This window comes from Gavialis gangeticus, unplaced genomic scaffold (genome assembly GCF_001723915.1).
Source record: "Gavialis gangeticus isolate Ggan-Ray unplaced genomic scaffold, GavGan_comp1, whole genome shotgun sequence".
Classification (NCBI taxonomy): Eukaryota; Metazoa; Chordata; order Crocodylia; family Gavialidae; genus Gavialis; species Gavialis gangeticus.
The window spans coordinates 41,960,641-41,977,207 of NW_017729022.1; the positions used below are offsets into that span (position 1 = coordinate 41,960,641).

At 40.8% G+C, this 16,567-nt stretch overlaps 1 protein-coding gene across 1 annotated transcript in view; it reads left to right on the forward strand.

Annotated features, from left to right (window-relative positions):
- Positions 1 to 433: 433 nt before the first annotated feature.
- The window catches only part of ALX1 (ALX homeobox 1), a 33,698-nt gene continuing 17,564 nt past the window's right edge, over positions 434 to 16,567 (forward strand). The window contains exons 1-3 of the mRNA XM_019514818.1: positions 434 to 886; positions 3,917 to 4,221; positions 8,969 to 9,097. Of these exons, the coding sequence (XP_019370363.1) occupies positions 658 to 886; positions 3,917 to 4,221; positions 8,969 to 9,097 (663 nt within the window). The 5' untranslated portion in view covers positions 434 to 657. The remainder of the gene's footprint in view (positions 887 to 3,916; positions 4,222 to 8,968; positions 9,098 to 16,567) is intronic.

The window sequence follows — 16,567 nt, forward strand, 5'->3', positions numbered from 1 at the left end:
GGCCAGGCTGGGCCAGGCCTGCTCCGGCGCTTTGCACCCACCTAGCGTGCCGGAGCCGGCCCGGTCGCGGACTCCCTCCGTTTCTGACTCCCTCCATCGCCCCCCCCGAGCACCCCCGGGTTGCTCTCGGGCCCCAGACCGCGCCTTTCCCCGCCTCCGGCCGCATCGCCCCTGCCCTGCTCGGCCCCAGGCCCTTGGCGATGCCTCCCGAAGCTGCACCGCTCTCTACTTCTGCCTCAGGCTGGGCTGGGGGTGGGGGGGAGGGCTCGACTTTCCCCTCTCCTTTGCAGCAAGGGGAAACCATTTGTGGCGGGGAAATCGCCTCACCCCCCCGCTTGCGCGTCTGTCCGCCTGAAACGGCTCCGTCTCAAGCGGGCCTGGAGCTCCCCTCCCGCGTCGGGCTCGGGCCTGGGGGGACCCGGGGTGGAGTTAGCCGCCTGCCTATTTTCATATTCATTAGCAAGGGGAGGTTGCGCAAGGAGCCCTGCTGGGCTTTCAAGATATAAAAAGCGACTTCGGGTCCCCCCTCTCAAGACAAGACAAATCAAAGGCTGGGAGGCGCAGCGGCTCTCGTGAGCTCCCAAGGTCTCTCCCTCCCGCCCTCCTCTGCTCACAGTCCTGCCTCTGTCTAGGGAAGAGGCTCCCCAGCAGCCTTAGATGATTATGGATTTTCTGAGCGAGAAGTTTGCCTTGAAGAGCCCGAGTAAGACCAGTGACTTTTACATGGGAGCAGGAGGCACCTTGGAGCACGTTATGGAGACGCTGGACAACGAGCCCTTTTACAGCAAAACCCCCGCCAGCAAATGCGTGCAGGCCTTCAACCCGCTGCCAAGAGCTGAGCATCATGTCAGGCTGGAGAGGACCTCGCCTTGCCAGGACAGCAATGGTGAGTCTGCCGCGGGGATGCTGGAAAGCGCTGCTGCTTTCCCAGGGTCGCTCCTTTTATGCCGTGATAACGGGAGGCGCTTTAATGCCTGGATTAACGCTTGGGAGGGGGAGCGGTGGGGGAGGGGGTGCAAGGGCTTTCAGGCTCCATCACCCCCTTGGAGATCCTCTGGAAAACCAGCCAGCCAGCCCCTTTCCTAGGGCTCCTGCCTGCTTTGCCTCTTCGCTGCAAGACAAAAGAGGCGAGTCCCAGCCCGACAGTAACAGCCCACGTTTGCAGCCGGCAACGCACCCACCGCCCCAGTTAAGGAGAACCCCCCCGCAGGGTGTAGAGCAGGAGCCGGTAAGGGGTGGGGGGGGCAAAAATAAAGCAGCTGCTTTTCTGCAGCAGGTCGTTTTGTTACGGGCTGCGGTGAAGTTTGCTTGTCCCATAAGGAAGTAGCTTTTGGCCGGCGTTGGGATCCGTGCAGAGCATCTAGTCGTATGACAGGCGACTTCTCTTTAAGCTGCAGTTTCAGACGGAGAGGAGCTGCGGGAGTGCGCTTTGCAGCGATGATCATCTTGGTTTAGATGGGATATTAGGAAAACCCCTCTCACTAGGAAGGTGGAGAAGCACTGGAAGAGGTGGTGGCATCTCCATCCTTGGCCCGGCTTGACAAAACCCTGGCTGGGATGATGTATTTGGGTGATGGTCCTGCTTTGAGCAGGGGGTTGGACTAGATGAGCTCCTGAAGTCCCTTCCTACCCTCATTTTCTAGGATTGTATGATCCTTGAATCTATGATCATTGCACCCCCCAGCCTTAGCACATTAAACCGAGGGGGGTTTAACCCCTAACCAGCAATCGCTTGGAGATGCTTCCTTAGCCCTGCAAGCATGGTCCCTTGCTGCCAATCCCGGGCAAATGAGCTTTCCTAACGAAGAAGGCTCCTTTCCAGATATCAAGCCACTTTAGGCAGGGTCCTTAACGGTATCTGCTTGGTAAAGCGTTCCTCTCTGAATACATTCAGCCCAGCCAAGTCAAATGTTATCAAAACAAGCCATCTATCTTTCCTGTCTCTTATCACAGACCTGACCACTTCGTTTCCAGGCAGTGAAAACCCGTCTGCAGTTCTCCGAAAACTTTTTTGCTCCTCGTATCTATCGCGCTGCTTTCAAACGAGCGAGTTAGATTTGGGATCTTGACAAAGCACTCGTTTGCAAATCAGCCCAAACAGTGCAAATGCCAAGTACAAAAAAATGATTGCCGTGCACCAAGTGCTCTAATATACCCTTCGGAAGTAACTTTCCCCTTTGCCAGGTTGGTCGTAAAATAGATCTGGGTTGCTGTTAATTATTAACACCCCTCCCCCGATATTCCAGATCAATTAATCATTTAAAATATTTACTCTTTATCATGCATTTTAAGGGCTGAAAATGGAAAAACGTTGTCGCATTTATTTAGAACGATCATTTACTTAACTCGATTGCAAAAATATACTTATTGTTCATTGCATGCTATGTTAGTACAATTTTCTAAAGTATATTTTTGAACTGATTGATAAGTATGTTTTGAATTTCTGGAAGTTAAGCACCCGCAAAAAAAGAATATAGAACATGTTGCTTCTCTATTTTTAAATAAACGAGTTGTAGTTCTGACATTTTATTCCAGCTGGCTTTACTGTGTGTAGTTCAGTGTTTATTAAAAAACACTAAAAGACAAAAAAACCCCCAGTGCTGGCCAGTGGAAAGTTTCTAGATATGGCGATAAACTCCTGGGTATGACAATGGAACTAAATAAATGAATAAGCATTACTATTCTGAAAATATTTTTGAGACAATTGTTTTTTATCTTGCACTATTTTAAAGGCAGCACCAAAAATACAATGGCAGTCTTTTACTCTTAAAAATAGCAACAAAAAAAGTCTTAGGTAGAAAAGCAACAGCAGGTTGATTTATTGAGTGTAGTTATTGTTAATTAGCTTCTTTAATTTATGCTTGGTGTTTTACTGAATTATTTATCTCTATATTGGGGGTCATGTATTTGTTCACTCAGCCTGATTTTAGCCAAATAATCTTTTTGTTATAACTGGTATTGGTGAATAGATAAATAGTATAATAAAATCAACCTGAATGCATTGCACTGGATCAATCGTTCGGAAGTACATGACTATGTCAGAAAACCTTAAATCAATGGTATTCCAAATGCCATCCTTCATGAAATTTGTAGTACAGTAAAAGTTTCTTTTGCTTCTTTCTGCAAAAAAAATCTTTCAAAATTTGTAATGTTTCATGCCTTATCTAAACTGTGTGATGTTTAAAAGTTTTATTTATTTTTATGCAAAGTTAAAGAAAAGTATTTTAACTATTATTTGTCACTTATTCTTTTCAGAAAAATAATTAGTGTTTTTGCTATACTTAATGCAAAAGACATTTAGAAATCCTTTTTAGCTAATTCACTTTTTGAACAGACTGCTACAGTTTGTAATCACGGCAGCTATAATTGAAGACTATTTATTCCAGTTAACAAATCCAAGAGAATTTATATGGAATATTTTGCCTTTGTGAGCACTGTTAATTTTATTTTCATTTGCTTTTGTTGTTCTTGGTTAGTCAATTTACAGATGTTTAATATATTCTTTATTTTGCATTTTTCATAGCCTTTTTGTTTAATTTCTGTCCTAACTTAAAAGCATTTTTGTCAGGAGCTTTATATCATTTATTTTATGTTAGAATTTATTATGTTATACCATTTATTTTATGTCAGAATTCTATATTGATGCAACTCTAATTTAAAGAGGTTTCAAATATTGCCTATTATGTTTTGGCTTGCAATATCCAAGAAATCTGTAAATCTTCCAATGGAAACTTCTTCATTAGTGAAAATATGATAGGTACGAATCCAGTTTATTATTACAGGATACCTTGTCATATGAAATCACTTTGAAATGTATACATACAATTGAGCAGCTTCCTTATGAAAGTATTTCTACAAAACTTCAGAATTAAAAACTTGCTTAACCAGTTATTCCCCCCCCCCTCCCTGTGTACAGTGAACTATGGGATTACTAAAGTAGAAGGACAGCCTCTTCACACAGAACTTAACAGGCCCATGGACAATTGCAACAGTCTTAGGATGTCTCCAGTGAAAGGGATGCAGGAGAAGGGAGAACTGGATGAACTTGGTGATAAGTGTGACAGCAATGTCTCCAGCAGTAAGAAGAGGAGGCACAGGACCACCTTTACCAGTTTACAGCTGGAGGAACTGGAGAAAGTGTTCCAGAAAACCCATTACCCTGATGTATATGTAAGAGAACAGCTGGCTCTGAGAACAGAGCTCACTGAGGCCAGAGTCCAGGTAGGAAACTAACTTAAACATTTTCCAGGACAATTTAAATGTTCCAGGGACTGATCAACAGCGCACTGGAAGACTGTATGGAAGTCTGTAATGCTGTAACAAACATTATGTTTTTCTTTTTTGTGCCTGTTTGTGTGTGTAAGGATGAACCAGTTAATTGAACTGATAAAATAACTTTCTAAAATAACTTCAGTGCCCTGGAAACTTGCAGAGAGGGGAAGAAATAAAAATAAATATAGCAGGAAGTTTGGTTTCTGATAATCCTGCTTTCCTTAACATTTCAGGCAGTGCATGCACCAAGAGTCAGTATGAGATATATGAAAAAAGGTGCTCTGTTGAGAAACACAACTTGAGTATGGTGGATCCTACATTTTTTATGGATTGAAACAGTAATCAGCTTTCACATTTCTTTCAGAGTCTATACTGAAACCACATAAGTGCATAGTAAGGACCTGATACAATGATCTCTATGGGAGCTGAGAGTACTCAGTACCTTCCAGGATTCAAAGCTAGTTTCCTGTGCTTGCTTTCAATCCTGCATTTTAATTCCTAGGAATTAATTGTATTGTTCATCAGTTAATTACTCAGTATTATATTTGTATCCCTTAACTGTACATATAACTGATTTATATAATACACGTATGCAAAATAATCTGTGCATGCACATTTAATGTTGAACCGAAAGAATTAAATATGAAGAAGAGCTGAAAAAATAACAACAGCTTTTGAGTTTTGTTTTCAAAGGTTAGGTTTAGCAGCAGTATATATTAGTGGTTGCATTTTCAAATTTTATTCTGTTTTTAGAAGTCATATGAGCTCCAGTGATATTCAGTTTATGGAATATCAGTAATGCAGCATCTTTGTAGAATAGGATTTTTTAAAAAAATTAACCAATATATGAGGTAATGACTTCACAACCTGTAAGTTTAAAAATACAGTAAGAAATAAAGGTCAGTTTGCATGCACACAAATGGAAATTAAATTGAAATCACTTTTATAATCTAATTCAATGAAATAACTTGAATAAAATGGATGGTCTTTGCACGTCTGTATTCAGTGAAGTGGCATAGGCACTCTTGCTATTTGACAACAGGATCCAAATTCTTTTGGCTGCACCCATGCAACATTACTGATGTCAAGAGAATTTAGTCCTGTGAATTTAACCACTGAAACCCTGACAGATAAATCTTTTAAAAAAAATAAGGATTTTCTTGGGTGTGACTTCTATTCATTAGTTTGTCCTTAGATTTAAAAGAAACACATGTAAAACATTAACACCATGGTTATTTCAATTGCATCACGTTTGGATCAGGGGGATTATCCAGAGTAAAGTAATACTCGGCATGGATACAAATGGAAGAATGGGTTTCAGACTTATTGTTTGACTTTGTGGAAACTGTTCACATTTTTTGTTAGGCTTCCTGAAATTTAAGTATGAAAATGGATAGATTAAAGGTGCAAACTTCTGTGTAGCTAACATATTTTCAGAACATTTGTTTTCTATTCTTTTATCCAAAATCTTTGCCTGCTTAGAAAACAACCGTTATTTGCATTTCTGATCAGCCACACGGGAAAGGAATATGAAAGGAAATGGTGATCATTTTTATCCCAAGTAGCAAAAGTGTTCCATCACAAGATTAAGCAATTTAAAACGCCTTACATCATTAGAGGCAAGCATCTGGCAATTCAAGGATAACAAGCAGCAGATTTTTGTGTTACTTTGTGTAGGCAAATTGTTACTTTATCTTTGCCAAGAGTCAATTTCTAGTAAAGTGATGTAAACAAACATTTTGGGGGATTGTCAAAGGAAAACGTGTGTGCTTTTTTCTCCTTTAGTTACTATACATTCAAGCAAATTGTTTTATTTACTTTAGTAAAATGATCAACTGGATACTCTACCCACATTTCCCTTCACCGCCATTTCATCAAGATCCAATTTAATTTTTGTCCTGCATACATGCAGAGTGCGCCAACCTGAACCTAATTTATCTAAGTTGTTCTCTTTCCTGCTGCATGTCAGTGTAGTAATTGGCACCCATTTTAAGGAGATTGTCAAGGTCTTTTTTCAATGAAAGAGCCTCATTACTAAATTCCCTTGGCATGTTCTTGGTGCCTCCTGTGGAGACAGCAGGAAAAAATTCTTTTCTTTTTCTTTTTGTTGAGCCCCAGGCATGATAGATAATACAAATTTACCAACAAGTCCTTAGAAAATATGTTCAACAGGTATAGGTCTGTGCCTTGTTTTGATTGCTGGGGACAGTTTTCAAAACTGCCATATTAAATTTGCAGTAACTACTGGGAAATTAACCTGAGCAATAACATGCCCCTGCTGTTCAGACAATATCAAGGGCAAGTTTGAGTCCCAAAGGAGACCAGGGTAAAAATCCCCAAGAATTACAAGCACTAAAACCACTGTTAGCTACCAGAAACATGTTCAGATACCTCCATTTTACATTTTAATGACAGTTGAGTTTAAAATTGTTTCCTCACCCTGCAACCTTAGGCACAGTTTAATTCATATGCTATTCTGGAGTATAAATCACAGAGCTTTATTTTTGCATCAGACATAATGAAGTAGAGGGACAGATACCATATTTTATACAGTGACAACAACAGTGAGTTTATTTATGAGAACTGAAATGTTTGCCCATTGCAGAACAATAAGGGCTTGACCTGGCAGCCCTTACTGATGTTGAGGAGCAATTACTTTTCTGAGTATTTGTTTTTAGTGGGATGATTCTTATGAGTAAACATTCGCTACTGTGGGTGCATCTACATGTAAGCTTTACTGCAGAGTTGACTAATTAATTCTCAGTAAAGTGTCACCATCTACATACTACAAATACTATTCTATGGCAGAATTATTTACTCTGCTGTAACGCATGTGTAGCTGGTGACCAGGGCTGGCTGTGGCATGAGGGTGCCACAGTCCAGGGTCTGCCTGATGGCTCACCCCACACTGTAGCACCCTCATGCTCCAGCCAGGCCGTCTGCAACACAATGATCCAGGGTGGAGAAGCTCTGGGATAACAAGCTGACCCCCCTGGTCCCCCTGCCTGCTGGGGCTGTGCCGCTTCTGCTCAATGTGCTGTGTGGTCTGAGGTGCATGTAAATGCTGCACCCAGGAGCAATAAACTCTGGTGCAAACTGTGCCAAAGTTTATTCAGGTGCATTAATAGCATGTACAGATGCGCCCAGTGGCCACGTCCAGACATGCAGGGGTGTGCGGTTTGTGGTGCTGCAAACCTCTTTGTGGCACTACAAACCACATGCGGCAAATGTTAAAATGTGCCCTGCACTGCAAATTTGCAGTGTGGGGCCAAAATTTGATACCAGAAAAAAGAAAAAATGGCACAAAAAGCAACCCAACACACGCAAAACAAGCATGTGCCAGCACACGTGAAGGCCAGGCTGTCCAGGGCAACACTCTGGCTTTCAGCTAGGCCTCTGTGCTGCCTGACCTGTGCCCCTCCTGCTACAGGCCACCAGGTAAGATTGCTGGGGCCAGCACTGGTGCTGTTCCAAGCCTCCAGCTCTCCATGGCCAAAGAGCAGGGAGGACTGGGCAAGGGCAGTTTGCCTGTTGCGGGACAATTTTTCTTGCAACAAAGCTCATGTGCATAGGCATGCACTGCGGCAATTTGTAATGCTAATTGATTATATAAAAGGCTAGGAAGAGGGTATAAAATCAGATCTAGGCTCCTTTGCACTGAAGTTCCATAGCTGTTTGTCAGAAGGATCCCATCAAATCATGTTAGCTACTCATTAGACTAAGAAGTACTCTTTATGTAGGCTTTCAGATAACACAATGATGAAAGCAATATAAATATTTAAAAGTAGAGATACGCTTATGCTTCCTGTAGCACCAGGAAGTACAGTACTGAGATACACTGTGCATGTTCCACACATATAACACCTCAGACCAGAAGTAACATAGTTACCATAGTCTGGCTCTGTGCATGGACAAAAAGCTCTGACACTCAGCAGTGTAACACTAAGGTAGCTTCATTTTATTTGTTTAGGAGGTAATGCAAGAAGAACAGGCGCTGTGTATCTCAGTACAGTGCAAACTTGGCATCATGGCTGAGCAGTGTAGACATACCTTAACTTTAACCCTTAAACCTAATCCAAGGACCGTAATAAACTGGACTCTTTCTGTTGATTTCAGTGAGCATTGGCTAAGAACCAACATGAACTTCCTTTCCTCCCCAGACCCCCCATTGCTCAAAATGGGGAAAATGATGCCATGACCATTCACTGTATTTTATTACAAAGTAACATGAGTCCCATAACTGCTTATTTTTCCCCAAACTTGACTAGTTGTGGCCATTGCTTCAAGGGCCTCTCCATCACTGGCACAGCCCATCAGGCCGGTGGCCAGCTTCTCCCTCCATTTTCTTATCGCTCCAGGCAGCGTTTATATTCCTGTACCTTAAATAAAGAGCTCAGCTAATCATAATACTAGGAGACGAAACTTTTTTAGGTATGACTTGCCGCAGCTTCAGCAAGTTACTCAAAAAAACTGAGTCATTCCCTGACTACTCCTTTTAGCCACTGGGAAAGAAATAGATTCCCTATATACGTACCTAAAAAAACTAGAATTTATTTCAACAGACCTTATATGGAGAATAGAAATTCTCCCTTCATAGAAACACGGACATTTTAACAGTTGCCTTCCAAAGTCTCTTGGTTTTAGTAAAGCCTCTTCAGTTGCCTTCTTTTGATTGCTGTTTGCTTCTGTGATTTAGGTTTGGTTCCAAAATCGGAGAGCAAAATGGAGAAAAAGAGAACGATATGGCCAGATCCAGCAAGCTAAAAGCCATTTTGCGGCCACCTATGATATATCTGTTCTACCAAGGACTGACAGCTACCCCCAGGTATAGTAAATAATATAGAACAACATTTGGACTTCCTGCCTGCACATCAATATGATTATAACCCAATTTAAGTATTCAGTTATTATTACCTATATACTAAGATTAGTTACTAGACTAAGGCTTTGGATATTTGCCCTTCTTTCCTTCCTTCCTTTCCTTCCTTCCTTTTAATTTTAAACTTGCGTCTCGATGATGCTATCCATACAGAGACCTAGAGGGAGAACAGCCATCAGTTCCACTGCACTTACGCTGTAACTACTGTACACCATCCCTTTTCAAATTCTTTTCCTTTGTAAAGTATTTAAATAAATATGACATTTTGTAGCTTTTGTAGCTTCAGGGCTTTTTTTGGTGAACCTTAGTACTTCCTGGACAAAGACTTTCAGGAGACTCGGTGTCGGCCAAGGCATTTGTTTTCTTTTTCTCCGTCCTTCCCCTACAGCACACACGCTCACTAGTTACTGTATATTTTCATTTCCCCCCAATGATGTTTTGTTTTTTATGCTTTTTATAAAGGTCAAAAGACTTTGTAATCATCGGCGCTGCGACTACAAACAACAGTTCAAACACTGACACAGAATAATTAGCTTTCACGGCCTACTGCTGTAATTTTTTATGAAATAGAGATTTATAAAATAATGATTTTTCGTAAGTTATGGAAGCTGATTCATACTGAAATAGTTCCAGTTAGTGTAGCTTTCTTTCTTTATTCCAGAACATAGAATACATAGGGATGTTTTTCAGTAATTTACTCTTCTGATGAAATCCTGACCCCCATTGATATAAATGGGAATATTGCTATTAATGATAATTTGGACAGAGTTTCACTTTTTGTATATAATCATTAAGAATCAAAGCTATCATGCCACTCTGAATATGTTTTGATAACAGGAGGTCTTTTATTATATGATTACTTGGAAATTTGGTCTTAATCCCACAGCCATTTAAACACATGCATTTGTATATTCACACAAGCTGTCCCATTGAAGATAATGAGATTGTGCACAAGCATAGAAGTAAAAGAGATGTTTCTGGATTTTCAGGATTAGACCAAAAGGTGGGGAAGATGATGATCAAATCCTTCTTAATCATTATACTTTAGTTTCTCTTTTCTTTCCTTTTCAGGCCCTATGTCCATTTACTTTGTTGTTCTCCCTTCTCCTATGCCTTGGTCTTTAATATCGAGTCCCCTTGCTGTTCTTTTGCTTACTTGCTTCTACGTAATGGGTTCTTACTCACTTTTAATCCACTCTTATGCATCTCTCCTATTTTTTTTTTCATGTTCACCTCACTATTAAAATAATTTAAAAAAAAAAATGTGAGTGCCACAGGCCAATCCTAAGCAATACCTTCTTTTGTATGACAAAAATGGGGTCTGTATCTTTATCTTTGTTGCACTTTGTCATTTTTGTTGATTTGGGAGCTCTTGGCTGTCAGAGACGTTACCAGGGATCACTACGTGGAAGTGGCTCTTGTCAATCCCCAAGCAAAACCTGACTTTTTTCCACAATGCCTGTTGCAAGGTTCCTTCTTAAACCAAATGCCTTTCACCTAAACAGTTTAAACAGACAGCCCAACTATTAACTTAGTCATATTAAGAAATAAGTCTCCCTAAGCATCATTATTTATATTACTATCTTTTTTGAATGGCTGAACTTTCAGTAGTACCAGACTACAAAAGAATGCACACACCATTCTGGGATCCATAAGCTGTTAAAATACTAAAAGTGTGTTTTTAAAATACCATAAAGTGTAGAAAGTTGTAATCCACATTAAATGATAACTGATTGTCAATTATTGCTAGTTTTTCAAAGTAAATTATTTAATATTACGGAGAATGCCAAAGAGAATAAATCTGCACCCACTGAAAATGTCTCTGCTATACTTTTTATTGCTCAAAAGTCATTGCTTTTTTTCGCCATGAATTTAATGAATTTTTTTTTCCCTAGGCTAATGTCATGCCTATCAAGTTTCAGTATGAATGAAACCTTTTTATCACTGAATTGTAAAAGAAAAACAGGGATTTATAATAGAAATTCTGATTGTAAACCCTTAAGCAAGCCATGTCAACCTTAGTGGAACATGTGTTTTTCAGACACAAAAAAGAACAGGCATAGATATATTTATTTGGATTTGGGCCTGTCTTTATGAGAAAACTATACCAAATAGATTCCCTGCTGACTTTAAACAGAAATAATTCAATTTTAAACTAAAATACAAGGGTTGAATCCCAGAAATGAGTCAAATCCCAAAAATGAGGCAATATAGCCAGCTTAGAATAGTTCTGGGTGTGCATACCACATATGCCACTCTGTCTCAGGTGTACTCTATGGTGTATGTTCAAGGCTTCTCTTAGGGAGCTACATTTCTTCATTTCTGGGACTTGATGTGCACTGAGGAGGAGTAAAAGGTGTTCCCGGATGCAATGTGGGGGCAATGAAAATATGGTCTATGAAACCCAGTATGAAAAAGGGCAATGGACACTAGTTTCACTGTATTCAAATGTCTTTGGCCTGACTTCTGCTTTACTCAGACCCATATGCATGCACACACAGAGATCACACAATTTATAAATGAATCAGACTACCAATATGGGAGAAAGATACAAATTACTATTCTTATTTCTATTTTTAAATGTCTGAGAGGCCTTTGACATGACAGTGATGTTTATTAGAAATATATTCTGTAATTATATTACAGTCAGGATTTACTTTTGTGATCTGCCTGCTTCCCTGTGATTCTGATCATGAATTATGAATTATGATGTTTTAGTGTGACTGCTGTTAATACAGCAATCCTAAGGGCACAACACTTAGAACAAGAAATAACAACACAAAGTAAACTACTCAGCCAAGTTTTTGCTATCACTTTGATGTACACCTAGGTAAAGAAGCTTGCTTGGCAGCTGGGACCACCAGTAATTAGAACTACTTTATAAAATCCTTTTACATATTGATGAATATTTGCCCACCCTTGTCTTTGCCTATAAAAATACATGAGTTCTAGAGAGGATACAATCATATTCCTTTCCCCACTGTACAAGTTGGGAAACTGGGAAAAGCTGTTGTATTCACTGGTGTGTGGCCTGAGGAGCAGCAACAGATGTGAAACTCTGCTCTGAATTGTGGAATTGCAGCCTGTGGATTTCTGCTTTGAACCCACCCATGGCTGCATTCTCAACACACACATCCCATTTGTGGTCCAGCAGAAACAGACAACTGTGTAGCATTGCTGTGCAGCAAACAGAGAGTGTGGAGAACCCCTGCTTTGTTTTTCCACTGATTATCCCCATCACACACAAAGTGACAACATGATGTTTCTAATGCATTGGACTAAAGGATTTCCCCATAACCAAGAAAGAATCTTTTCAACTTATTTGAGCTGGAAGGTTGTGTCTGAATTTTCTGTTATTCGGCCTGAGCTATTAAATTATACATCTTAAACTTCAAAATAGGAACAGACAATTTATTTTTGGCCTTTTTTACAGACCATAATTGTTTGCTTTATCTATTCTGATCTAACCTAATTACTTTTACAGTTGTTGACTGTAGATGGAGGTTGCAGTGCAAAACAATTGGCCAGCATGTTGAAAAAGCAACTGGAAATGCCAAAGCCACCCAAATTCTGCTTTTGTGTTTCCACATGCCTAAATGATAAATTATAAGGGTAGCTAAGAGTAAGTGGCTGAGAGAACTTAATATAGTACTTGGGGCACAATCTTAGGGATTTAGGCTCATCAAACATATATTGCAGGAACATATATATTATTGCAAAATAATCTTGATACCTGAATTTTCTTAAAATTTATATTTGATTAAAAAGTCCCGCAGTGTTTTCAGCTTTTCTGATCAACCACAACATTGGTTAAAATATTTTTTGAATGTGAATATTTCAAATTTGAATATTGCAAAATTTGGTTTTTGCAAATTTTTACTTACAGTAAAAAGACATAACACATACCTTTTTAATTAGAAACTTATTTGGATGTCATTAGTGTCAATACATGGTTTTGAGTACTATAAAACTGATAAAATACATTTTGTCACAGGGTATTTTTTTAAAGAGAGAAATAAAATATTTACCGTATTAAGTTAGAGTAAAATGTGCCAGATGTTGAAAAACATGATTATGCCACTTTAGGACTAGACTGTACTTACAAGGTACAGGCCTGGGGGCAGATTTACTTCATGGAGGTATTGTGACTGTGGTAGGAAGAATAATTTCAGGGCTCTGAGGGTGCACTGACTTACTGCCCATGCACTTCTCACCCCTCTGCAGAGGGTCAGTTCTGGAGACTGGTATGAAAAGGGAGAGAGAACCCCATGACCTTCAGGGAAGCTAGTGCCACTGCCAGTGATAAGTCCGTAGGAAGTACTAGGTAATAAATATTGTATTTACCCAAATTCAAGATGACCCCCTCCCCCCCAAATAACTAGAAAATGTATACATTTTTTATAATTTTCCATGTATAGAATCTAAATTATTGGAGGATCATCTTAAATTCACACCCCCTGCCCAAATGCAAGTGGTGGGGAGACTGGCAATGACCAGGCAGTAAGGGGACAGGCAATGGGGTGACAGGAGTTGAGGAAGTCAGTGCGGGGTATGCAGAAGGGCAGGCCATGGGGGATAGGCAGTAGTATGGAGGCGGAGTGGGCAGCCAGCGTCCAGGGGGCAAGCAGCTTGCCTCCTGCTGCTTGTCTGCCCCATTTACCCCAACTTGTGTCTGCCCCATTGCTGACTTGAGCCTCTGCCCCTGCTTTTCTCTGTCTCCCCACCTCAAGCCTCTGCTTCCCCTGCACCTCCTCCTCTCCCCCAACTTACCCCCCACTTACCATCAGGCTCCATCACCACTCCATCCTGGGGTGCAGAGCATGGCCCCCAGCCCAACCCCAGCAGTGGCACTGAGCTGGCAGCACTGCTATGGGCTCGGCTGAGGCCATGCTCCAGGCTGCAGTGGAAATGGAGTCTGCCCATGGGTAAACGGGGTGGGGAGAGGGGGAGTGGTGGAGGGCTGAGGCTTGGTGTGGATATGGAGGGGCAGGGGCCTGAGGATGCAGTGTGGGAGAGGCAGAGGGGCAGAAGTGGTAGGTAGGGGTGATAGACAGCAGTTTCATCCCTGCTTGGTCCCAGGGTTGGAGCTTGAACTACAGCAGCTGCCTGCCCACCCACCTCCTCATACTCAATTTCAAGATGAGGGGCTCCCCTCCCCATATTAAGTGAAGGAGAAGACTTTGTATTGAATTATGCAAATATGGTAGAAGCCAAAATTAGCTTGTTTTCATCCAGCTATGCTCATCCATGCAGGTATTGCAAGCTGCCCTTATATCCCACATTATTAAGGCTTAGTAGTCAGTCTAGTTTCACTCTGATTACTTCAAACTTAATCCATATAAAAATCTAATCCATACATTTAAGAACTTCAGTCATTAAATTATATTACATTTGTAAATAATAGAAGCAGAATATATGTCTCTCTCCCAAACTAGAATTCTCTCAGATTACTATTTTCTTTCTCCACACTTTTGGAGTATTTTTTTTCCTCTTTTGTGTCACTGCAGTTGAATTCCTGTTGCTTTTCCTAATGCAGTCAAGAGTAGATGTGAAGGCATGCATGCACTACCTACATGTATGTCACCTATATGTGACTTTTCAAAGAAAATCTGGAGCTTCAAAAGAAGTGGGAAACTATAACGGTAGAAAAGAAACAGTGACCAACCATTACTATCATGCTATTCCATTTGGCAATGTAAGCATGTAAAAATATGTATAAATATGCATGTGATGTTTATTAAGCTCTTGGATCATAATTCCAAGTCAGTCCTTCTTCTGATGCATATAGGTCACTCCCATTAGCCACAGTTACATGCTCAAATTCAATCTCTCATGTGGTATGCATTATATACCATATGTTAAAAGAGTTAAAATAAGTTTTTACTATAGCCAACAGACAACTGACAGATAACCACAGTACCAGTATGGGTGTCTGTACACGGCAGTCAAAGCAGTAGATGTGTAAGGTAGTGTAGAGAAACTATGGATTGTGTTAAAATAGTTAACTTGGGTACTAGTAGCAGTCTGGCCATAACTGAACAGATCTCAGCATGGGTTAACTATCCAAATATTTACCTTGCTTCTCATACTTGTTTTGTAATCTGTATTGAGCTCTGTACTCCTGCACAGGTCTGTTAATAGTAATTAAGATTGCTAGCTTGTTTAAAGGAGAAAGTGTTTTGTCTGTAGTACTCTGTAGTAACAGTCACTCTTATAGCCATTAGAACTGATCATGCTAAGCAGCAGTGCCTCTCATTTTTGATCAGGTTGCACAACATACAACACATTTCTTTTCTATTCAATAAAAGCACCATAGTCACTTCACCAGTTAGAACTTTAAAATATTTGGTCCTTGGTTTATCAATCTTGCCTTTCCCTCATCATTTTATGTTGAAGCTTAAATGTTTTAGGTGAAATTCAGTCTATGAACACAAGACTACCCGCTGGTTCTGTAGTGGGATTTTTCCCCTTAATAGTATCCCTTCAAAGATAGGAAATATAGTGTTTGACTATGTCATAACAGCATTGTATGGCTAACTCAAAGATTTTGGGGGTTACAGTACATCTGTACAGTATATCTGCTCTTTACAAGAAATAAAACTTGGTGATATTTAGAATACTGGGTCATCTTTGGTCTGGCCAGCTCATGTACTAAAAGGGTGCAAAGGAGAAACACTTCCATGTTTCTTGGCCTAACCAGAGACTGAACTGACCTGTGGCCTACTTCAAAGTTGCCCAATAGAGTTGCTGTTGTGCTAAGTCAGTTCTTTTAGAAGCTTCCATTGGCTTGAGGAGCCAAAAAGTGGTGGCGGTACAAGAATGGAGAAGAAGAAGAGTAGAAAAAAAAAGAAAGGGAGTGAGAGAACGAGAACAGGATACATGCCCTGTCTTTATCAACTCTCTCATCCTGCTGTTAGGACATTCCTACATTCCTTTGTACATCTGGGGAATCCTTGGCAACCCTATTAGGGCAGCTGTTGTCCCCTTTGTACTGTCAAGCAAGAAACAGAGACAATGGCAAGGACCTGGTTCTTCACCATATTATTATTTATTAATTAGGATCTAGAGACAAAGAGAGGCTTCCAGACTGAACAGACAAGACAACATGAGACAAATGATATAAGAAATATCTGTTATCATAGTAGTGGGACAGAGCAGGTCACATATAGGCGACTGGTAGGGAGTGGACTGGGGTGCTCCCCCGACTGGGCTGGGGCCCCCCCGATGGCCAACTCTGATGCTGTTGGTAGGGCTGGTGCCCCCCCGACAGGGTTGGTGGCTTCTGCAGTGCCCCCTGAGATTCAGGAGGCACCAGTCACCCATGACAGGTGATATCTGCAATGATATTTAGGCTCTTATCTCCTGCTGCTATTGTTAGGCACACAGAAATCTTTTGAGTATCTTGGTAATTTGTCA